At 40.3% G+C, this 25,730-nt stretch overlaps 1 protein-coding gene across 1 annotated transcript in view; it reads left to right on the plus strand.

The window, feature by feature from the left end:
* Positions 1-25,730, plus strand: part of LOC127426735 (protein bicaudal C homolog 1-like) — a 159,269-nt gene that overhangs the window by 64,279 nt on the left and 69,260 nt on the right. The window contains exon 3 of the mRNA XM_051673721.1: positions 2,110-2,179. Coding sequence (XP_051529681.1) covers positions 2,110-2,179 — 70 coding nt within the window. The remainder of the gene's footprint in view (positions 1-2,109; positions 2,180-25,730) is intronic.

A 25,730-nucleotide genomic window follows, 5' to 3' on the forward strand; every position in this document is an offset into this window, starting at 1 on the left:
GGAGGAGGGCGGGGCCGGGCCGTGATGACGCACGCCTGGCCCCTAATCAGGCTAATCAAGCCGACGAGAGGGATAAAGGCAGTTGGAGGCGGAGTTTCTGGAGAGAGAGCTCCAACTAGAAAATTAGAAAATATTTGTATAAAATATCTACTCAGTTAAAATGCAAATTATATAGATGCCAGGTCAGCCAGCTCTGTCATGGTGACCATAAACACACAGAATAAGACATGATAACCTTGATACTGACGTTATTTATAAAATATATATTTTGATATTAGCTTTTTGTTTCTCTAAAGTCTTTAAAACTGACATCTAATAGAAAACAGGATTTTTCCTGCTTTTTGAAATAAGATGTGCTATGTTGACATACTCTAATGTTCATATTGCAAAGCTTGCTTTCTGTCCACCTAGACAATTGATTAAAACTAGTGGTCAAACAATAGGCTAGGTTTTTTTTTGTTTTATTTTTTTTTGCAATGGCCAATGCATATATCTAGTGTACATATTATAAATAATGACATTTAATGTAATTAAATGAACACTTAAATTACGTAATATTTACTCAAAACTCATACTGTATTAATATTATTAATAATAAATACAGATAAATAATAATAATGATAATAATAATAATTAAGCAATATACCACAAGCAAGAGTGCTGTTGTACTGAATAAAGGTTTGTTAAAAAAAAAGCAATGGTATGTTGAAACGTATTTGTTCTATTTCCACTTGTTAAAAGTTTTAAAAAATAATTTGATTACTATTTTGATGGTGAAATAAAATTAAAATTTAAAACATGGAATTCTGAAAAAGAAAAAAGAAAAAAAAAGAAAAGAAAAGAAAAGTAAAACAGGATTTGGGAAAATAATAAAACAAATTCCAATAGGGCCCTACTGAAAAACACTTAAGCAATGCATACTTAATTGAGAAATACTTAAAGGACACATGCATTTATTTTAATCTTTTTATTTACATTGAAATGTTACTTTTTAAATAGGCTAAAAGAGTGTGTTCAATAGCACATAACCATATCAGCATATATTTCTGTGGGATCAAAATTGGTATCGAGAACTGTGAAATTTCACTGGTATCAGTACCGACTACTGCAATTTTGGTATCGTGACAACACTAATATATTGTATATTGTATGTCACTTTTTTTAAGTATTTTTTTTTTTTTTATATAATTGAAAACCATACATGAACATACATATTATTAAAGCTGAAGTATGTAATTTCTGCACCACTAGTGCCACCAAACGGAATTGCAAAAATAAAATTTGTTTTCAAAACATTTAGTCAAAGAGATGGTCCCGCCCCCAACTCACGCCATTGGTTGAGTAATATTGTTGGGGCGGGTCTAAGCGGGTTGCTCTACAAACACAGGAATTTTCAAAGCACCAGAGAGAAAGAATGCTTACAGTTTTTTAGAAAATTAACCTGAATGGCTTACTTATATTTGTCTCTGCATATTAAGCTTGGATAGGAGAAAGTATTTTAACACAGAAAAAGTTACCGTACACATACATCAGCTTTAATATACATATAAGTTTGTGTTTTACTTATATTACCATACATTAGATTTCTGTTTGAGAATTCACAAAAAAATATATGTTTTTATCTATTGATAAGGCTGTTGTTAAATTTTGGAACTGACACAAAGGTGAACTAACACTTCTGTTCGGCCAACTGGGCATGACATAAACTCAGAATGCCCAGATATCGCTGATGTATTTGCCTATTACCAATAAGCTGCAAAAACAGGTAATTCAGAAATCATGTTATAATGTCACGACCATGAGCGTATATGACCACTCATATTAACACCTATTCTGCATTCTGAACAGCAACAAGGGTGAACTATGCAAGTATACAGATTATGTAATTTAGAAATAGAACTCTTAAAGGTACAGCAGCAGTAACTGTTTAATTGTAAGGATCAGAGAGAGGGTAGAAAATGGGTCAAGAAAAATTAAATTGACCATGTTTGGTGCAAGAAACCTTGACTGACAATATACTGTATGTGGACTTAAGTAAATAAATACGTCAATGCTACAAAAGTATAGAATATGCTCACTTTAAAGTGTGTTTCTTTTGTCCCCCCACAGGTCATGGAAGAGACAAATACTCAGATTGCATGGCCGTCCAAGCTAAAGATCGGTGCCAAGTCAAAGAAGGGTAAGAGTCTCTCATCTGATAAATTAAATGAAACATATGTTAAGGGTTTGTGTGTCTTTGTATAAGTGTGGATCAGGTTTTGCCTACATTGAGGGGACTAAATGTATGAAACCTGACATCTCTGACATTGTGGGGACCAGCTAATGGCATCCGGAGAAAAACTGCTCATAAACATACCAAATACTGTCTTAATTAAAATGTAAAAATGCAGAAAGGTTTATGTAAGGGTTATATTTTGTAATATAAGCGACAAAGCGAATGTGTAAGCGACCTGCTTTTCAGGAGGTGAGAAGTTAACATCAAAAACACACAGAAATAGAAAGGGCTTCACTTCAAAATAAAAGCACAATTTTAATGGAAAAAATTACGACTGAAATATAGTACTACTGTATAGTTATGTAATATTCACTGTACCACTACTACTATATATATATATATATATATATATATATATATATATATATATATATATATATATATATATATATATATACACACACAGTATGTATATTCGACAGGTGCTTCAATGTTTCAAGCGTTAACATCTTCAATGATCAAATACATCTGGTGCGCAATTATGCAGAGCAGGTCTTTCTTTGCAAAGTTGTAATAGCTTGTGGCATATTTCTAATAGTTATCTTCACGTAATAACGATGCATTCAAGAGCAAGGAATGCAAACAATGAAAACAACAGCTTAGCCATTCCAAACAAAGATCAAATCTGTTTTTAAAATTAAACCGTGATGTGTTTATAGGGTCGTGACCCAGGTTAAAGGCCATTCAGATTCCCATGCGCATGGTTTATGTTGGTGAGCGGCTGGGGGCATTGCCTGCACTGACAAAAATGTTACATAATCATTTGCGTTTATCTGGTGACTGCACACAACAAACATCCTAGCTAATTAATGATGGAAAACACATGCAGGGTTCTGACATGTGCACTGCACCAGGCCCGGCTTAGACCATGTGGTCCTTGGGGACATGCTGCTTCCTGTGAGTCTGTCTGCAGCTTATTACAACTGTGAAGAAGTGTTGACAACAACGCAACATCTCTGGAGCAAAACACACTTTGGTCCACTCGATAACACAACATGCGATTGAGCCAACAGACTTTAGGTCCACCTCTGTTGCATGGTGAAAGTGATATGCAGTCATTTGTACTGGGTGTTTGACATTGTTGATTGTGGAGAAACAGAAATGTGGATGTCTTTAGTTTGTACTTCAGGGAATTAAATCAAACAACGGTCGGACTAGGACTGTCACTATAACAAAATTCCATTAGTTGATACCCATAACAATCTCATGATTTTAAAAATAAATGCAGTAATTAATAATGCCACTGGACATATTGCTTAATTGAATGACTTTATGAGTTAATTAATAATATAAATGGTACCGCTTTACAATAAGGTCCAATATAATAACATTAGTTAAGGCACTATGTATTATTTAACAAACAATGAATAATTATTTACACCATTAATTTAATCTTTGTTAATGTTAAATATACTAGTGTTTTATTGGTAGTTCATGTTAGTTCATAATGCATTAACTAATGTTAATACTAGAGGTCGAACGATAATGGGTTTTGCCGATACCGATAACTAAGGTGGGAAAACAGACCGATAGCCGATTAATTGAAAATGAAAGTAAAATATGAAGTAAAATATTACAGGTCAAATGCGTTTGTTGTTCAGTAGTAACATAAAACACTGCCTTACAAAGCCAAATGGTGACTGTATGCTTCATCACTACTGACAATATTTATTATATTATTTTATTGTCATATTAAATCTATAAATGATGTACAAGATAGGGAGAGAGAAAAAGGGATAGACATAAAATCAACTCAAGTCTTGTCTTTTTAAAGGTAATTTTAGAATGGCATTGTCTATAGTATATGTGCCCTCACATGAACACACTGTATTATTTAACAATGTGCCCTCTCATGAATATCAAATTTATTTCAGATGGATATATTTTATTATATTTTTTATTTTTTTTACATAACTACGTCAGAAAATTAGGAAGCTTGGACAGAAGTTCGTTTTGTCAGAATGGAGAAAATTTTGGGAAACTTTCTATTCAAAAAACTATAACACGGAACACAATAAAACTGTTCCTCTGCGCGTGCATTCACACAATGTATTGTGATTGCGCTTGGTCTTCTGAAGCATGCAAAACACAGGCAGCATATTCATATACACCGATCAGCCACAACATTAAAAAAACCTGCCTAATATTATGTAGGTCCCCCTCGTGCCACCAAAACAGCGCCAACCGCATTCTGAGATGCTATTCTTCTCACCACAATTGTACAGAGTGGTTATCTGAGTTACCGTAGACTTTGTCAGTTCAAACCAGTCTGGCCATTCTCTGTTGACCTCTCTCATCAACAAGACATTTCCGTCCACAGAACTGCTGCTCACTGGATTTTTTTTGCTTTTGGCACCATTCGGAGAAAATTCTAGAGACTGTTGTGCATGAAAATCCCAGGAGATCAGCAGTTACAGAAATACTCAAACTAGCCCATCTGGCACCAACAATCATGCCACGCTCCAAATCACTGAGACAAATTTTTTTCCCCATTCTGATGGTTGATGTGAACATTAACTGAAGCTCCTGACCCGTATCTGCTGATTTTATGCACTGCTGCCACACGATTGGCTGATTAGATAACCGCATGGATGATTGTTGGTGCCAGGCGGGCTGGTTTGAGTATTTCTGTAACTGCTGATCTCCTGGGATTTTCACACACAGCAGTCTCTAGAATTTTCTCTGAATGGTGCCAAAAACAAAACAAAAAACAGACTGAAACTAAACTAAAATACATTTTCATGGCTCTGAAAAAACTAAACTAAAATAAAAATAAATGTAAAAAATATTTAGTTTTCATTTTTTTTGCTATAGGTTTTTAACCTGTTACTTATTTATTTATGTTTAATGCATGTGTAAACTGTGAAATTGTAAACTAATATTGACATCCAATATATCATTTGAAATATCAAAATTTGATATTTTAAAGAGATTTTTATGATCGCAATCAATAAGATTTTATTAAACATGTCGAGTGAAAATCAAAACACAGAAAATTAAACTGGAAATTCTGAGCTTTATTGTCTTCCAGCCAAACAAAGATGAGCACAATCCTCCAAACTTCGGTATGCTTTTCATTGCAAGAGTCCAATAAATAAAATCCATTAGAGATTTTAGTCCAAAAATATACAAATATGAAAAAATAATTATCAATCTGTTTTTGTTCAGGTTTTACATATTAAACACATTATCATTCATGTCCATTCTCTGTGAAATCTTGCACTCTGTGTAGTGTTTCAGTAACAAAATACCCAAACATGATATTTGGGAGGGTCTTACAAACAAAATGAGCCCTCCCTCATAAATTTCTGTGCAGTTGTGATTGGGTAGTCACTCAAAATAGCCAAACAGGACAGTCAACATGAGTGACATAAAGATATGCATCATCCATGTTTGTCTCTGGATAAAACAAGCCAATGAAAAGCTAGATCATTTTTAACTGATGGGTCATGTAGCTAATGAAAAGATGAAAACAACAATATGAGGTTTGTATATATCCCTGATGCTGATTCACGAAGGATTGGAGTGGAAAACCGTGGACTGTGTTTGTTTGCGCTTTTACGCATGGTGTGCAGTTATAGCGTGTTACTGCCGTACTGTCGACAAAGAACTCGGCTTTTGGACCCGTGATCTGATCCACCCTCCTCGGCTTCAGTCACCATCATTGAGGGTTTGGAGAACACACGCTCCTGATTGCATTTTTTCATCAAACCCCATTCAACTGCACATCCAGGGGGCTCGGACTTGTCATTCAAGCTGAGATAAGCCACTCTCCTCGGCTTCAGTCACCGTGAGTTAGACCCCCAGAGCACACTCAGTCATTTTTTTCCACTGCTTTTCGTTCAATTTGCATTGGGAGCAGGTGTGCCCCAGGCTTCACTGACGGTGATCGAAGCCGGGGAGAGCGAGGCTCCCCGGATTGAGGCAGTGGCTAAAGACCCTGGGTGAACAGCAGAGCAAAAGCTCAATTCAAGTCAATCTGCATTTGTATGGGAAAAAAATTAACAGAAGTGTCTTTATTGTAAGTAAAAGTTTATTTCCACTGCAACATTTCAAATTGCATTGTTCTTTTCACATTGTTTATAAAATGCATAAATATATATGGAATGCATTATAATATATTCCCAAATAATAATAATAAAAAAAAAATGAAATCTTGAAAGTTTGTGTGGTATTTTTTACATTGAAATATAAACAAATTGTGTGTTTTGAACCACTTTGATAATTGGTTTACGGAGTTACTACAAGTGGGCTATTGACACCTCCAAGTGGCCTTTTTTGGAAGTACACTTACATAAATCATTATGGAACAAAGAGTTTTGATCATATCGACTTCAAAATTGTGTCAGACCTTAAGCAGACATGTGGCATTGTATCAGATGTGTTTTTGGGGCACTGCGCATAGTCTTGCATATATTTAAAAAAAGTATTATATAAATAATATTTGCGATAACTATTCAAAATATTTGAATAGCTCTAACTAATTTTTTTATACTACAATGATAAATTTTTACTCTTGAATAACAAATGTCTTAGTGTCTACTTTCAAACAAGCCCAAGTTTGTGTTTGTAGACCAAAGGATGGAGAGTTTTACTTTGGGTATGTCGTTTTCAAGCTCATGCACAAAAAGAGGCTGGATGTTAAGGTTAAACCTTTAAACCTGCTGTCACCTTAACATGAAGATGCCACTAGGCGGCGATAGCACTAGCAGATGGCCTATTACCCTCATTACATTAGCAAAGACAGAGCGGGAGGGAATCATTACAGTACATCATGGAGAGAAGCAAAGCAGTTAGAAAACCAGGGTGACCAGAAGTCGGTTCCGGTTTTACGAGGTGTGTCCCGATGTCCCGTCATTTCTCTAAAAAAATTAATAATTTCCCAGTTTCAGCTGCTAGGCTCACTGATTTTTTTTCTTTTCAATTAAATATCCTCAACGTCCTTCTTGGTATCATGTCTGGTATCGCTTGCAGGGAAGATATTTTATTGCATTACACAATGATTTGACAATACTTTCATTATAGTTTTGCAACAATCCCCTCAGAATCTATCTGGTTACCATGACAACGACTCATGCGCTTGGCCCTCTCTGCTGCTCTCTGTCATCATGCAACACAAATTAGAAATGCCCTAATGAAAATGCATATTCAACATGCTGAAAGAAGCCAATATATTTCTTTGCACAACACGTGAAAATTGAATTGAAATGTTCTGCTGTCACTGTAAATGTTCACTTTCCCATGGCCACAGTGTTAAATAAGAGATTGCAGGTCATATTCATACAGCTGTGTTTTTTTAAAAAAATAGTACAAGCACTTGTGGAATTGTATTTTAACTTTTAAGTTTAAATTTGTGTAAAAATGTGTAGCTGACAAGAAATTTCAAACACTCACAAGTCATATCATTATTACACATGCAATATGACATCATATGGATAGAATAGGCTATATGGAATTTGTACATTTTACAAATATCTACATATTTTAATACAATGTATACTGCGAACCCCCCAGGTGCCCCAGTTTAAAACTTTTAAAATCTGGTCACCCTATAGAAAACGCACTAGCCGTGTATGGGACTTCAATTATGCACATTTGAACCTTTATTTGAATGACAGTTCGTTGTGTTGCCAATGCATGATGTTAAAACAAAGAGAACAGAAACAATATAATATCCAGTAATTTATTCTGACTTTCTTTCTCTCTCTCTCTCTCTCTCTCTCTCTCTCTCTCTCTCTCTCTCACACACACACACACACACACACACACACACACACACAGTCTTTTCACACATTCTGTCTTACACCTTCAATCAGTGATTTGTTTTACATTTCATTTGGAAGTGGTATAGAGTTTTGTTTGATGTTCAGTTTTCAGAGTTGTGACAAGACTTACTTTCAAATGTCAAATGCACTAAAAATGACTTTGTGGTTAAAGTTCTGTAAAAAAGAAGCATTCTTAAAATCGGAAGTATGTGTTTTCTTCTACTGTAATATCAGTAATAAAATTCAGTTGGTCTTATTAAAATGAAGATTTTTAATATTATAAGTATTATTCACAAACTATACATTTGGGTGTCCAGCTATATGACCCACATTGCACAAATGCCTGTTTTCCCCATTCTATATGTATCACTTGAAATAAGAACTAAAATAAAAACTATATGTAATGAAAAACTAAAACTAAACTAAAACTAACAAAGAACTAACAAACAAAATGAAAACATAACTAAATTGGAGCAACATTTTTAAACGAAATAGAAATAAAACTATTATAACCATGGTTCAGACTGTAGAATGCTCCAGGGCCGGCCAGGAAGAAATGGTGCTAAATGGTAAATATAGTTCATAATTGGTTCTAAAAGTTGCCTTTGGAACTATCGGTTATCTCCAAAAATTAACAACAATAAGGGAAAAAATGTCAAAAAAATGTTAGAATATTACCAGAATACTAGACATTTATGACAAGTGATCGCTGATGATATCCTGTTGATGAACGATGATCTATGGTTGATAATTGCTGCTCATTGTAATACATTGTAAAATATTGTAAGAGTGCATATTTTGTGTGGCTCATTAGGCTGTGTTTGTGTGAGCAGATGGGAGCGCAAACATTGCTAAATAAAGTCCCCGCTGTATTTCTGATAAAAGTCTTGCGTTATGCACCAAATCTTTATTTTATTATGGTTATAATTGGGATTTTGGTATCACAATAAACTAAACGTAGGACTCCATTCATTTTGGACTCTTGTAGCTTCTATGTCTGAGCCACCCCATCACAGTAAGTAAAGAATAAAAACATTTAAGATGAAGAGCACGTTCAGTAAGTTGATTTTACTAACTGTTGTTCGATTAATGTATCAATTTTCAATCTTCTTGGTCTTCCAACAAGAAACTTGCCTAATGTACAGATCCGATATTTCAATTTACATTCACTGTGTTTACAAGAGGTCATGACATGCCTTTTTAATTATTATAATATGTTCCCTGAGGTTCACTCATAATATTAATAAAGTTGTTTGCACAAAAAACAGTCATATATTTGCAAAAAAATAAATAAATCCTGATCCTCTGTCAGAAACGCTCTGTTTTGGTGCTGCTTCTCTTTTAAGACTTGACGGTAAATGCCCACTGTTCTGATTGGCTCTCTGCTCTTGACTGACCTGCTCTCTCTCTCTTGCCATCTCACTGGTCACCACTTCTGGGCGGGGCTACGGAAGTGATAAGGTAAAGTAGACGTTGATGTGTTGTTGTGGAGATGGTAAGATGCAAATGTCTACCACAGTGTGACATCAAAATGTGGAGGAAGTAGGGAACGAGTCATTTTGGCAGCTTTTTCAACAAATGCTCTTTTTGCTGTGAGGAGGAAGTTTTGAGTTCTGAAACTTACAGTATACTTACTTAGTACAATGACCTCTTATATGTTAAATGATCAAGGACATTTTTATTTCTTGTGTCATGGCCCCTTTAATAGCTCATCAAGATGGCCATTTGTGTTTGACCAATCACACACAAGGCTGCATTACCACGAGGCAAAAATTGTTGAAAGACTTGTACTGTTACATTATTTTATACAGAATGTTGGTATTGACTTTTGACCCTAGTTCTGACCTTAAACTAGGGTCTTCCAGATTATTCAGGTAATCATTGAGAACAAGTACACCAATTACAAGTAGAGGTAGACCGATATAACGGTTTAACCAATTAATCAGTGCCAATAGTTAATTTGTGATAACTTTCGGATATTGGCAGAAATCTATACTGATACAGTAGTTGTGATACATTTTTGTGTGTGTGTGTATTTTCTATAGCTTAATAAAGTATTGTAATGGGGCCAAGTCTCTGTCATTTCAAATAAGAGTCCCAGGTGTGTTTCAGGCTTGTTTATAATTAAAAGTCCCACTTTATGCTCCAAATATTATTGTTTTTCTGGTTATTATTGGGATTTTGGTTGCACAATAAACTGCATATGGGATTTTATTAATTTTGTAATAATGCCTGTGTCCATCATGGTAAGGAAAGTAAAAAATTATTATAATTTTTTTCATTCTATATACTGTATATTGATTTTAAAAAGCAATCGGCCGATTAATCGGTTATCAACCTTTCCCACCAGCTTAGTAATCGGTTTTGGCAGAATCCACTATCGTTCGAACTCTAATCACAATTGCCTTCGTAAACTAGCTCATAAATGGTTACGTCAGCTAATGAAATCATTATTTATGTGACCTAATAGATGAATAACCTCTGACAGCATAAGTAAGGTTTTCTAAACTAGTCATCTCTCTTGGTGACTAAAAGTCCTTATTAATATCAGGGCACTGACTGCTTAAAAATGACAGATACTTTGCAGACACAGTTACAGGCTCCTAAAAGTCTCCACATCCCTGGATCATCTGGGAGGCGACCAACACCCACAGCTATGTGGTATTATCTCTCGCCTCTACTGGCCAAAGAGCAATCACAACTAATACAATCATCATTGCCTTCTGATGGGCCCGAACTGGAATGCTAAGTACTACGAATGGCCCGGAGACTCTTTCTTTGTGTGTTAAAAGTGGAAATGCAGCTTGCGGTGTATTTATGTGGCTCCTGAGGACACATTCCATTTCTGCAGAGTCTGAGCTGATGTGGGGACTTCTCATCTTGGTCTCTGAAGTCTCTCTCACTGTCTGTTTCTCTCATTTGACATCATAAAGCTCGGCTTGATACTCTGCAGGCCCTCAAACAACACTGTCACAAAAAATGTTGGCTTTGATTTACTCTGCAAGACAAAGCTTCTTTCAGAGTTCCCCTTCTGTGTGTAAGTTGACCATAAATCAAAATTATTTCCTTTTAGCTGTATCTTAGAAGTATGAAATGAATGCGCTGGTCTAAAATTAGTAGCATTTCTGTTGTTGCTAGATGCTTTTTGTCTGTCAGTTTGAAACGAAAATTTACCTCATTGTACTCGATTCATCTGTTCATCTCATTATTCAAAAGAAAATGAATCTTAATAAATCTGCATAAAATCATACAGATACGGGTCAGGAGCTTCAGTTAATATTTACATAAACCATCAGAATGGGAAAAAAATGTGATTTCGACCATGGCATGATTTTTAGTGCCAGACGGGCTGGTTTGAGTATTTCTGTAACTGCTGATCTCCTGGGATATTCACTCACAACATTCTCTAGAGCAGGGGTGTACAAACTACAGCCCGCGGGCCATCTGCGGCCCACCGACTGCTCTGATGCGGCCCGCATCAGATTTTAGAAATAGAACAGATTTTGGCCCGCTATTGAGAAATTTTATGAAATTAATATTCTGAACACTGAGTGTTGCTGTCATGTGCAGCCACGTTTCACAGCGCATTGTCTCCACTAGTGTGTTCTCTTTAGTTGCAACTAGCTTCATCCATTAGAAGAGTTCAGGAGTTTGGAATGAATGGATGAAGCCACATGCAAAAAGAATGATGCATTTGTGAAAGGATCACTATTAGGTTAGATACTTCACTCATTCTCGATAAAATGTCACGATACCACCACGCACAAGTTTATTAAACAAGCACAGAGATGCGTGAGCCAAGCATACTTTCCTGTAACATCCTTTCCCCTTCTGTCACTCACTCGACGTTGTGTTGGGAGCCCCAAACACCTCAGATCTTTGAGAAAAGACCAATGAGAATTGGCGAGTGGAATTTGCATGCCACTCCCCTGGACATACGGGTATAAATGGAGCTGGCTCGCAACCACTCATTCAGATTTTTTCTTCGGAGCCGAGTGGTTGTGTGTCAACAAGCTGTCTTGCACTACCGGTCCATTCACCTCCCAAGAAGCGTTTGCTGTTGGATATACGGCGCATTCCATCGGCTTTTCTCTCCTTCTGCACAGATCTGTGCAGATTACACCTCTGGGTGCTTCAACAGCGCTAAGAGAGTTTATATACCTGCAAAGAGTATATTTTCTCTATTATAGCAAACACATTGACGTGAACGTCTTTTTAAAGACGCGTCTTTTTCAAGATGCCTTTCAGTCTTTGTGTGATTCCTGGATGCGGTCGCTATCTCTCCGCTTCCGACAGCCACGGGCGCTGCCTCACGTGTCTGGGTCGTAATCACACTGAGGCAGCGTTCGTGGTTGGTTCATGTTCTCATTGCGAGAATATGACCATGGCAACGTTGCAGTCACGGCTTTCCTTCTTCCGGGGGAAAGCCACTCTAGCCGCCCCCCATGCCGTGCCTTCTACCTCTGGGTACGAGGCCGGCCCGGCTGGTGCTGGAGGCGATTTGGGGGCTTCAATGTGCGCGGCTCCGCCGGGTAAATCCCAGCGGACCTCCCATTCCCCAGCACGCTCGTTTGCCTCCGGCGAGTTCCGAGAGGAGACCAGCTCGTCCCAGGGCCAGCTTGGTGTCCCTTTCGGAGCTCCGGAGTGGGATGAGTGCTCGATCGCTACATCGGAGAGCATACTGGCGATGTCAGACGCTGAGGACTCGACTGGGCTGCCACCTTCGGGTTGGCCCGCCCAGTCTGACGCTGACAGCGAGATGACCGCCATGCTTGCCCGGGCTGCCGCGTGTGTCAGGTTGGAGTGGAACCTTCCACCCTCCCCTGAGCCCTCGCGGCTAGATGATTGGTTCCTGGGTTCAGGGCGCCGCTCACAGGAGGGCACCTTTTTTTGCCCGAAACCGACCTCCCAGCTCGTCCGCTCTCACTACCCTCGCGGGGCAGCCCATGGGTATACGGAGGTCCCTCAGGCGGATAAGGTGGTTGCAGTGCACCTGTGCCTGCAAAGCACAGCCACCTGGCGGGATCGCCCGGCACTCCCTTCCAAGGCCTGTAGGACGACGTCGTCTCTGACGGCCAAAGCCTACAGCGTTGCTGGTCAGGCCGCCTCTGCCCTGCATGCCATGGCCCTCCTGCAAATACACCAGGCCAAGGCACTACAGGAACTGCATGTGGGTAGTCCTGATCCCTCTGGGCGAGCGCGCTCGGTCAGTGCTGAACTGCCTGAAGTCGTTCAAGCAGAGAACAGCGGTTCCACTGAAACATTTTCAGAGGCTCCTGGGGCATATGGGATCCTCAGCACTGGTCATGCCACTAGGGTTGATGCATATGAGACCGCTTCAGCACTGGCTTCAGACTCGAGTCCCGAGGTTGGCATGGCACCGCAGCACACATCGTGTGGCCATCACGCAGATCTGCTGCCACTTGTTCAGCCCTTGGACAGACCTTGCAATTCTACGGGCAGGAGTTCTCCTACAGCAAGTGTCCAGGTGCATCATCATTACGACAGACGCCTCCAAGCGAGGCTGGGGCACCGTGTGCAACTGGCACGCAGCTGCTGGCTCCTGGACAGGACCGCGACTGTGTTGGCACATCAACTGCCTCGAGTTGCTGGCAGTATTGCTCACCCTGAGGAGGCTTTTGCCGTTGATCCGGGGCAAGCATGTGTTGGTCCGGACGGACAACACAGCGACAGTAATGTATATAAATTGCCAAGGCGGCTTACGCTTACGTCACATGTCGCAACTCGCCCGCCGTCTCCTCCAATGGAGTCAGCAGCGACTGAGGTCGCTGTGGGCTACTCACATCCCGGGCAACCTCAACGCCACAGCGGACGCACTGTCGCGGCAGGTGATGCTCAGGAGAGAGTAGAGACTCCACCCTCAGGTGGTCCAGCTGATTTGGAGTCGGTTCGGCAAAGCACAAGTAGACCTATTTTTCTCCTGAGAAACCTCCCACTGCCCGCTCTTGTATTCTCTGACGGGGCCCCCCTCGGCCCAAACACGCTGGAACACAGCTGGCCCTGGGGGCTGCGCAAGTATGCGTTCCCCCCAGTGAGCCTACTTGCACAGACCCTGTGCAAGTTCAGGGAGGACGAGGAGCAGGTCACCCTCGTGGCCCCGTATTGGCCCACCCAGACTTGGTTCTCAGACCTCATGCTCCTCACGACAGCTCCTCTCTGGTGAATTCCCCTGAGGAAGGACCTTCTTTCTTCCATCTGGCACCTGCGCCCAGACCTCTGGAACCTCCACGTCTGACCCTTGGATGGGACGCGGAAGACCTAAGTGGCCTACCACCAGCAGTGGTAGACACGAGCACTCAGGCCAGAGCTCCCTCCACGAGGCAGCTTTATACACTGAAGTGGCGTCGGTTCGCGAATTGGTGTTCTTCCCGAGCTGAAGACCCTCAGAGATGTGCAGTCGGGTCAGTGCTTTCCTTCCTGCAGGAGAGGCTGGAGGAACGGCTGTCCCCCTTCACCTTGAAGGTGTATGTGGCCACCATAGCGGCACACCACGAAGTCCTTAGGGAAGCACGACCTGATCATCAGGTTCCTGAGAGGTGCCCGGAGGCTGAATCCTCCTAGGCCACGCCTGTTCCCCTCATGGTATCTCTCTGTTGTCCTCTTGGGCCTTCACGGAGCCCCCTTTGAGCCGCTAGAGTCAGTCGAATTAAAAGCCCTCTCCTTGAAAACGGCCCTCCTGATTGCGCTCACCTCCATCAAGAGGGTCGGGGACCTGCAAGTGTTCTCTGTCAGCGATACCTGCCTGGAGTTCAGTCCAGGTGACTCTCATGTAATCCTGAGACCCCAGAAGGGCTATGTGCCCAAGGTTCCCACAACCCCCTTCAGGGATCAGGTGGTGAACCTGCAAGCGCTGCCCCAGGAGGAGGCAGACCCAGACCTGTCGTTGCTGTGTCTGGTGTGTACTTTGTGCATCTACTTGGATCGCACGCAGAGCTTTAGACACTGGGAAAGGGAACGCTGTCTCCAAACAGATGCTTGCCCACTGGATCGTGGATGCTATCGCTATGGCATACCAGGCCCAGGCCGTGCCCACCCCCTTTGGGAATACGAGCACACTCCACAAGGAGTCTGGCATCCTCGTGGGCACTGGCCCATGGCACCTCTCTAGCAGACATCTGCAGGGCAGCATGCTGGGCGACACCCAATACCTTCACGAGATTTTACAATCTCCGGGTTTAGCCAGTTTCGTCCCATGTTCTGTCAGGTATGAACAGGTAAGTTCGGGAATACGGACAGCTGGCCGGGTGTATCGCTTGTGTATAGCGCCTTTCCCCTCCAAAGAGGCGAAGATGTGCGCTTCTTTTCCCATGTGAGTTCACAAACCCGTGAACCCTGGATGTCCTTCCTCCCTAGCCCTGTGGCTTGCAAATTCAGTGGAGGAATTCACAGCCGGAACCAGTACATGTGCTAATATGCCCTTACTGAGTTAGGTGCTCCACAGGTGCCGGTTACTCCGGTAACCCCCTGTGATGTATTTTCCGCAGTACGGTCTCCCTGTCGGCAGATCTGCATCTCCCTTCAACAGAGCCCTCTCTGTCCTGGGCGCCATGTTTGTAGAGCTCCTCTACTTTCAGGCAGGACCTACCACCACGCCTCTTCCATGCGTGGCTCTGAGCCCACATGATGTGCTTGCCACATGTTACCTCCCCTCCGGGCAGGATGTGGTCTCCGCGGGGTCTTTTCCCCCTGAAAGAATAGGATAGGAAAAGAACACCTTCCCCGGCGCATATATTGAGCGTTAAAATGGCCCCAGCCGAATAACTGAATACTCTGTGGAGAGAAAACATAGAGAGAAAAGGCCACGGCTGGCACGGCCAGCTCCCATACTAGATACGTCTCTTCCTCCCCCAGGGATGTGGGGAACTATACAACGTTTTTTGGGGCATTGGGGGAGGCTACGTGCAGACCGGTGCACCTGCTACTACGCACGCAGCAGCTCGCTTGCACCTGCACCGGCAGTCCACGTAACACGGTTCAGCTAGTTGTGGCATTTTGTATAGGGACCCCTAGTGTCACTACATTGACACAACGTTGAGTGAGTGACAGAAGGGGAATGTCTCGGTTACTGTCGTAACCTCCATTCCCTGATGGAGGGAACGAGATGTTGTGTCCCCCCTGCCACAACGCTGTACTACCCGCTGAAATGGCCGGGACCCTGTCTCGGCTCCTCAGCACAAAACCTGAATGAGTGGTTGCGAGCCAGCTCCTTTTATACCCATATGTCCAGGGGAGTGACATGCAAATTCCACTCGCCAATTCTCATTGGCCTTTTCTCAAAGATCTGAGGTGTTTGGGGCTCCCAAGGGCGACCCCTAGTGTCACTACATCACACAACATCTCATCCCTCCATCAGGGAACGGAGGTTACGACAGTAACCAAGACGTTCGTAGATCTGGGAAGTTTAATTAATTCTAGTGATTTGGTTAGTTCAGATGTTTCATTGAAACATGAAAAATTATTCATGGACTTCCCAGTGCCATTTGGGAGTTAGGACATAAGAGAGAGCACGAGAAACTCATGAATCTCTCCATGTACTGCACGCGCTCAGCTTGCACTTGTGCATCAACCAATTTAAAGGGAGTGCAATAATTTTGATCAAATTAAAATAAAATGTTTTAAGAATATTTGATACAGAAGTAACAACAGAACAGAATCTATGATTTAATTACTAATATATAAAGAGTAATTACTTGATTCACGTCATAGCGGGAAAATATTCTGATTATGATGATGCGTCACACCCAAAACTCCTCAGTAGCAGCTCTGTGTGCTTTGCAGTGACACTGAATGGGCTTGAAAAAATAAAAACACAAAATCCAAAGGCATTGAATGTAATAAGCTTACCCAGTATAATATTTTGAATTGTCAGAAATTAACTTTTCTATAAAGGGGCCAATAACTGCCCACTTGATTTAATTTTCAGGGGAATTTGTATGTTTATGAGGGCATTGTTTCTAAACATATTATAATAATGAACTGTGTCATTCCTTTATTCAAAACATTTTATGTCAGATTGTGTAATGCTACTCTTAAAGTATAATTTTAAGGACTATATCAGATGGTATAAATAAAACAAAAAACAGAAACCAGGGCATTTTTTGCACCCACATTTTGAATTTCATGGCATTTTTTGCCACTTTTGGGGGTATTTTTTGCCCCGGGCCCTCCTTCATTTCTGATCCTGCATCACTGTTCCATTGCAAGTGTTCTTGGTGAGAGAAATATCCTTTATTAACACAAAATGTGATTAAAATGTGCATAATATTAAGCAGAGAATATAAATATAATGCAATAGTGGCAATCTAGTTGCAATTATCTTTTTTTATTATTATTACAGTAATGCAGCCCGAGACACCTTATTTCTTTTTGCATCTGGCCCCCAGTAGAAACATTTTGGACACCCCTGCTATAGAGTTTACTCAGAATGGTGCCAAAAACAAAACAAAAAAACATCCAGGTGAGCAGCAGTTCTGCGGATGGAAACACCTTGTTGATGAGAGAGGTCAACGGAGAATGGCCAGATTGGGTCGAGCTGACAGAAAGAACATTGGGTTATGAGGCCCCATTAGGCAATAGTTTTGTGTTCCCTCCCACGATAGCTTTATTGTGAAAATTAATCATTGTTGTACCACGGTAACCATAGTTCAACTACTGTATGGTATTTGTAGTGCAACCATAGTAGCTGCAAAATTTTCAGTTGTTTTACTACAATAACCATAGTTCAAATGTAATATTTGAATTGAAACAATAGAAACCACAAAATATACCATTGTGTTACTACAGTAACCGTATTTCAAATATGATATTTGTAGTAAAACCACACTTACCACAAAATTTACCATATTTGCTGCAGTAACCATATTTTGATGGTGATATTTGTAGGATAAACGTGATATTTGTTGTAAAACCATAGCAATAATAAAGCAAAATACAGCTATAGTAATACAAATCCTAATCCTTCTGCCAAATCACAGTCATTGTTAATGCAGTTTTACTATAGTGAAACCATGGTCAAGTTTTGTAAAGGCATAGGATCCATTGTAAAAAAAAAACATGGTACTTGTACCACAAATTAGCCATGGTGTTACTATAGTAAAACTCATAATCATTATTTTTATTACCAGAGTTTTGGTTTTCCTGTATTATGTACTATGTACTATTTACTACTGTACTATGGTTTCAATACACTTATGACATGATTGCTGTTGTAAAACCATGGCAAATTTGGTGGTTATGGGTTTACTACAAATAAAATCAAAGCTGAACTGTGGATACTGTAGTAAAACCATGGTTAATTTTCATAGCTATTGTGAGGGAACTCAAAATAATCATGAGGGAACGCAAAACTTATTGTGATGACATTTCTAAACGTTTTGTGAGAGCGTAAACTATTGCGAGGGAACACAAAATTTATTGTGAGGGACTATTTCTATTTCTAAACTATTTCAGAAAATAAATTTGTTCCCTGCTCTAAGAGGCGCCATACATTATGGGTTCGGCCATGCATAAAGCTGAAGTGTGTCATTTTTCTGATGTTAAAATACTTTTTCCTATTCCAGCTAAATATGCAGAGACAGTTATATGTAAACTGTTTATAGGTTGATTACCCCCGAAAACTTTAAACACTGTGGCTCTGTGGCGCTATCAGAACATGGCTTTGTTTGTTTCAGTGCCCCAACCAGTCCGACACAGCAACGCTGGCTCAACCAATCATGTGAGTTTGGGGTGGGACTATGTTTTTGTTAAACCAATGGAAGACAGGTGGTGTTTGGGAAACCTGTCTGAAAACAGTCAGTAGTAGGGTTGCAACGGTATGAGATTTTCACGGTACGATAACCGCCTCACAATATATTACGGTTTCGAGGTATCACGGCAAACGGTATTACACAATTATTATTATCAGTTACAATGACCCTTAAATTAGTTTTTTTTTTTTTTTTTTGGTTGAACAAATGCTTTATTATAATTGAAACTTGAAACCATTTTTTTAAATTGATGTATGTGTAAAAAACCTCTCCCTTTTGAAAATAAATAAAAATAAATAAAATAAATAAGAAAGCTAACAGAATTGTAATAATAAACCAAATTATAAACATGATAAAAAAAATAGCATGTAACTATAACATGTTATATAACTAAAGCATGTTAGTTTACATGTTAGCATAGCATGTTAAATTAACTACTAAATGAAAAATAACATCAGCTGTGTGAGCTTTTAAAGTAATGTCCTATGATTATTCATAATTAACATATACTGTAGGTATGTGACAGCTAAGCCAGACTGTTCCTGTCTGTACCTTTAACTCAGTGGTTCTCAACTGGTTTTGCTTCAGGACAGGACAGGACCCAGTCCGAAAAGACCTGTGACCCACTTTTGGGTTGCGACCCACCAGTTGAGAAACACTGCTGTAACTCACACACACACTCACCTCACTTCTCTCTGACATTTTCTCCGCTGCATGTGTGTGTGTGGAGAGTTGACGAGTCTGACAGGTAGACAAGGAGGAAAGGAGCTGCACACTTGCAGTTGAGATTCTTTGTCCGGTTGCATTTTTTTTTCTCAATAACGTAGATAAGCAAATGTACATGGTATGAAAACCGTCAATTTTCATACCGTAGTCAGTAGTGGTGCAGAAGTGACACATTTCAAATGAATCCTTTAAAAATGCCTCATACTCTTAAGTGATCACAAAATCTGGTCTGAAACCCAGACCGTGTCATCTCATCACATACATTACAAACACCAAGATCCTGGCTGACATTTCAGATTCGCCTGTTTTGGCCAATCAAGCTCTGGATAAACCTTGGGCTGCTGTATGGAGAGATTTATAGGAGGACAGGAGAACAGAACTCCCACTGGCCTGCTCTTAAAGAAGGGGGGCCACAGCTGTGAAAACAGTCCGAAGTGCTCCGTCCTTCTTGCGCTAATCGCCTTGTCCACCTCTCGATTACAACAGACCCAGGCCACCGTTGCCATGGAAAGCTGCTAGGCTGCTGGCGTGTGCTGCCCAGTATGCTTCTAAAGTGAACGACACATTGGAAGGGAGATTTAAGGGTCCTTCCTTTAAATGAAGACCTCTAGCTCTTTTGTCAGCAGATTTTGAAGACTTTGGACTCACCCTCTTGCTCCCAAGGAAATAAATTTCTCCTCTGAATGACTTTGTTACAGTGTGAGGAGCAAATGAGATGATGCCATGACAACAGATGTGAGGGACACATTTTATGGTAGAGGCTCCCACAGGATTTTATGGTTGTTACAAAACAAGTTCCATAAAACGTTCCATAAATGGATTTTCTCATTTAGAGTCAATAGACCACAAATAGTGCATTGAGGAACTAGAGTTGCATTTGTATTTTTATTTCTCTCTGTAGTTTTTAAGACTAGAGGTGAATATGAAAATATGTTTGCTTCCGTTAATCAAAAGGCAACCCTGCCTTATTAACATACTAGTGTTTGACAGATAAGTTAACCTAATCTCATTATTATTATTATTATTATAGCTATTTGGATGTAACATGTAATTGAACATTTTTGTATGTTTGGATAGGCGCTGAAACCTAGAATATGGAGGTATTGACAGCGTCTAAAATACAACCATTTTTAAAGTATGAACAGCTTTGAAACGAAACAAATCCTTTATATTATAAATAAACTCAGCAAAAAAAGAAATGTCCTCTCACTTTCAACTGCTTTTATTTTCAGCAAACTTAACATGTGTAATTTGTATGAACATAAAAAGATTTAACAACTAAGACATAAACTGAACAAGTTTCACAGACATGTGACTAACAGAAATTGAATAATGTGTCCCTGAACGGGGGGGGGGGGGGCAGTGCAGTAAGTACTGCAGTGCATCTCCTCCTCATGGACTGCACCAGATTTACCAGTTCTTGCTGTGAGATGTTACCCCACTCTTCCACCAAGGCACTTGCAAGTTCCTGGACATTTCTGGGGGGAATGGCCCTAGCCCTCACCCTCCAATCCAACAGGTCCCAGACGTGGTCAATGGGATTGAGATCCGGGCTCTTCGCAGACCATGGCAGAATACTGACATTCCTGTCTTGCAAGAAATCATGCACAGAACGAGCAGTATGGCTGGTGGCATTGTCATGCTGGAGGGTCATGTCAGGATGAGCCTGCAGGAAGGGTACCACATGAGGGAGGAGGATGTCTTCCCTGTAAACACAGCGTTGAGATTGCCTGCAATGACAACAAGCTCAGTCCGATGATGCTGTGACACACCGCTCCAGACCATTACAGACCCTCCACCTCCAAATCGATCCCGCTCCAGAGTACAGGCCTCGGTGTAACACTCATTCCTTCGACGATAAACGCGAGTCCTACCAGTGAAGAGCACTTTTTGCCAGTCCTGTCTGGTCCAGCGAAGGTGGGTTTGTGCCCATAGGCGACTTTGTTGCCGGTGATGTCTGGTAAGGACCTGCCTTACAACAGGCCTACAAGCCCTCAGTCCAGCCTCTCTCAGATTGTTGCGGACAGTCTGAGCACTGATGGAGGGATTGTGCATTCCTGGTGTAACTCTGGCAGTTGTTGTTGCCATCCTGTACCTGTCCTGCAGGTGTGATATTCAGAAAAAAAAAAAAAGTCCTGAAAAAGGGACGTTTATATATGGTTAAAGGGTTAGTTTACCTAAAAATTAAAATTCTCTCATCATTTACTCACCCTTATGCCATCCCAGGTGTGCATGAATTTCTTTCATCTGCTGAACACAAATGAAGATTTTTAGAAAAATATCTCATCTCTGTAGGTCCATACAATGCAAGTGAAATCTGTGAAAGTGAAAGTTCCAAAATCCTCCTAAGGGCAACATAAAAGTACTTCAGATGACTCTGATGGTTAAATCCATATCTTCTGAAGCGATATGATAGGTGTGGGTGAGAAACAGATCAATATTTATGTGCTTTTTCCATCACTTTCACCTTCTCTTTGTTCTACTTCTGGTGATTCACATTCTTTGTGCATATCAACCCCTACTGGGCAGGTAGGAGAATTTATGTCAAAAAATGACTTCAATATTTATGTTTCTCCCCCACACCTATCATACCACTTCTGAAGATATGAATTTAATCACTGCAGTCATATGGATTACTTTTATGCTCCCTTTATGTGTTATAATTCACATATACACGTTTACATAATGATTTGTAATACTTCCCTTGGGGATAAAAGGTTGGCTTTTTGTTAGTGCTGTTATTATTATTGTTATTTTTTATCTTAATAACATCTATATAAAATCTTAATAAAAATGTATCTTAATGTCTATTTGACTTGTTAATGGTGCATTGAGCACACAGCAGTTCTGCTACATAAAAGCTCACGTGTCTGTTTCCTGTTTTTTATAAGAGCACAACAGCAAATATAGCTGAAAGCAGCGATGACGGGCCCAAGCACCATGGGTCCATTTCCACCCGGTGGCTTTCGGAAAACAATGCATGATGGACACATGCATTTGGTAGAGTAAACAAGTAAGACACCATGTCTTACCTTCTGCTCAGACTTAATGGTTAACAACTTTGATGTGTGTGGCAAATGTAATAAATGTGTAATTATGGCAAGTGTTGGAATAACCCTTGAACAGTCCAAAAAATAATATTGTTATTTGACTTGTGGCTATGATAATATCATTTACAATATCAAGAATTCCTTTACCTTATTAATTTTGACACTAGTCTGAGTAAATTTGATGTGACAGGGATGAATATAAGAAGGGTTTTATTTTTCAAAGTCTATTCGAAGTGTCCCTATGGCCACATTCATGTCATGAGCGTGATTAAACATATGGCTGAGTGTGTCAAAAACACCCGAATACACTACAACATCATGTAATTTGATCCGTTGCCATGACAACACTATTAAAGATATCAAGAATCCCTTCACAACTTTACATCAGCGGTGTCTTGACATTATTCTAAACAATTTTGAAGCAAATTGGGTAAATGTAAGAGGACTATTTCAAAGTCTGTTTTAAGTGCCACACTTCCTACTGCCAATTGGTGGTGCTATGACCGTGATCCACAATAGCCACATCCATGTGATCAGCCCCTATTACAAAACACACAATAACACAATGCACGCAGAAGATACGAGACACATCCTGTTTTGCATTTTTCACACTTGTTTCCCTTTTATTGCGATTAATTTATTGCCTCGCCATGGCAACACTGTTCAATATATCAAAAATATGTTTGCAATTAAGCATCTTCAATGTCTTGGCATAATGTTGCCCACATTTGGGGCCAGTCACATTAATCCCCTGGGAGGAGTATTTAAAAGTTCAAATTTCCGACTTCATGGGCAGAGCTGATGAGTGTAATGATAACATTTGTCTGGCTTGATGAGAACAATATATGCATCAAGTTTGGTGACAGGAGGTGAAAAAGTGGGTGCAACAGAAATTCCCTAAAATGTCCCTATTACAGGGGGTGCTACAGAGCACCCACCCCCTCGACCACATCCATGTGATCAGCCCCAAGACCAAACATACAGCTCAAGTTTGATCTAAATCACACAATGCATGAAGAAGACATGTGACACTTCCTGTTTCCCATTTTTTGCCATTAATTTATTGCCTCGCCATGGCAACACTGTTCAATATATCAAAAATCAGTTCGCAATTTAGCATCTTTAATGTCTTGGCATAATGTTGTCTAAATTTGGTGACAGTCACATGAATCCCCTAGGCAGAGTATTTAAAAGTTCAGAGCCTGCAATTTTCAAAAAAATCCAAAATGGCTGACTTCCTGTTTGACTATAATTATGAAAGTTGTCCACTTGATGAGATCAATATATGTACCAAGTTTGATGACTGTTGGTGAAAAGGGGGTGCTACAGAGGCCCCCTTACAAGTCCATGTGTGAACTTTGGCCCAGGCCTAATGGCTGACAACTCTGATGTGTTTGCAAAATTTAATGAGTTTTTAAGCATGTTAAGTGCCCCAAAAGCACCCAAAACCTTGAAAAGAAGAAGAAGAATCCTTAGAAGAACAATGGGGCCTTCACACTTTCAGTGCTGGGGCCCTAATAAATGCTCAGGAGGGCACATTTGTTTAGAGGGCCAAAGGAAGACTTGCATCTGTCCACTAAAGCCTCACAACATCATCAAGCCTTCTTCTTTTCAGCCTTCTTCCCTCACATGAGGAGATATTATCATGGCTGCATCATGGACACATTGCAACTCAAGGCCACTACATATGACTGTTCATGGTGGTGCAGCAATCCAAAGTATGTAGTAGAAAAACAGAAAAATGTCCTGCTTTTCCACTGCGCAACACCGGCCTGTGTGTGACCTAAGAGCTCCAATAAAGAATGGCTGTCAATTGAAGTGGAATTAATTGTTACTCTCCATAATTAATTTCCTGAACATAGTTCTTTTTTTGGACATGTCGACAATGCTGTGAAATCAGCTAGTGTGCGTGACTGCATTGTGTTTTTGTTAGCTCATGAACATCTGTTCGGTCACACACAGAACAGAACAGTCGCATACTTTTGCACTGTTTGTTGTGCAAGATGCCGTTGACTCCAGATGTGCAAAATCATGTGACTTATGGAGCACATGAGAACATACATTTTAAAGCTAAGGAATGGAGGAGATTTATATTGTATTTTCAAAAGCCTTTAGAACATGATTGCAGAGATTTTTTTTTCTTTAACTAATGCTTCTTAAAAAAAAAAAAAATAAACATTGGCAAACATTTTGTAAGGATTCTTCCCTCCAAGATGACCTCAGGACGACCCTAACCCTATCTCAGGGCAGCAGAGAAGGTTTTAAGTCAACATAATCACACGGGAATTCAACATGCTGTTTCAGAGAGTTCCAGTACCCTAGGATCGGCCACATCATGCCGACTCACTGACATGCGCCTGTCAGACATTTATGCGTCGGCTCCGGGATGTTTACCATCCCTAGTGGTGAGACCAGATGCACGTTGCTTCGGCTGTGTTGGAGACCTGGGTTCAGATCCCACCTTTAAATCAGGAAGTAATCGTGTTTGCATAACTAGTGTTGAGCATGATCAGGAGGTTGCAATTTTTTCCTCCAACATTTTTCCTCCACTAATGGTAAGGTTTAGGTTTGGGATTTGGGTTGGGGGGTACAGTTAATAAAATATGCATTCCTTTTCACTGTATTACAGCCTACTAGAGAAAACCAAACAGATAAATATTTATTTTACCATTTACTCATATCTTCTTTTTTTTATTATTACTGAACAAGCAGTTATTATTGAACAAGCAGAAATTGTACGAACACCTTAGACTAAAGAGCACTTTCACAAAATTTCACATTAAACAAGTAAGTTCAGTTTACTATTTATCTTCTGTTTAATATCTTATGTGACATATATTAAAAAGTAAAAAATTAAGAGAAAATAAATCATACAGTGATTGCATTGGATTTTAAAAGTTCTTGTAGTCAATAGAATCACTTAATGATCCAAGGGGGGAATTACGTGTAGTGGGCATGTCGTGAAGTGGGTGTTCCTTGTAGTCTTGCAAGATACACTTGGGAAAATGGAGCTCACGCATGCCCATACACCCAACAACACTTACCGCTTTGGCCACTGGGGGCAGTGTTTAGAATTTCAGTAAGCACAGACCGATTTTAGCTAAAGAAATGTCGACCTACTGTTTCCGATTTCAATGTGAGATCAGTC

This window comes from Myxocyprinus asiaticus, chromosome 36, assembly GCF_019703515.2.
Source record: "Myxocyprinus asiaticus isolate MX2 ecotype Aquarium Trade chromosome 36, UBuf_Myxa_2, whole genome shotgun sequence".
In the NCBI taxonomy this organism is placed as follows: domain Eukaryota; kingdom Metazoa; phylum Chordata; class Actinopteri; order Cypriniformes; family Catostomidae; genus Myxocyprinus; species Myxocyprinus asiaticus.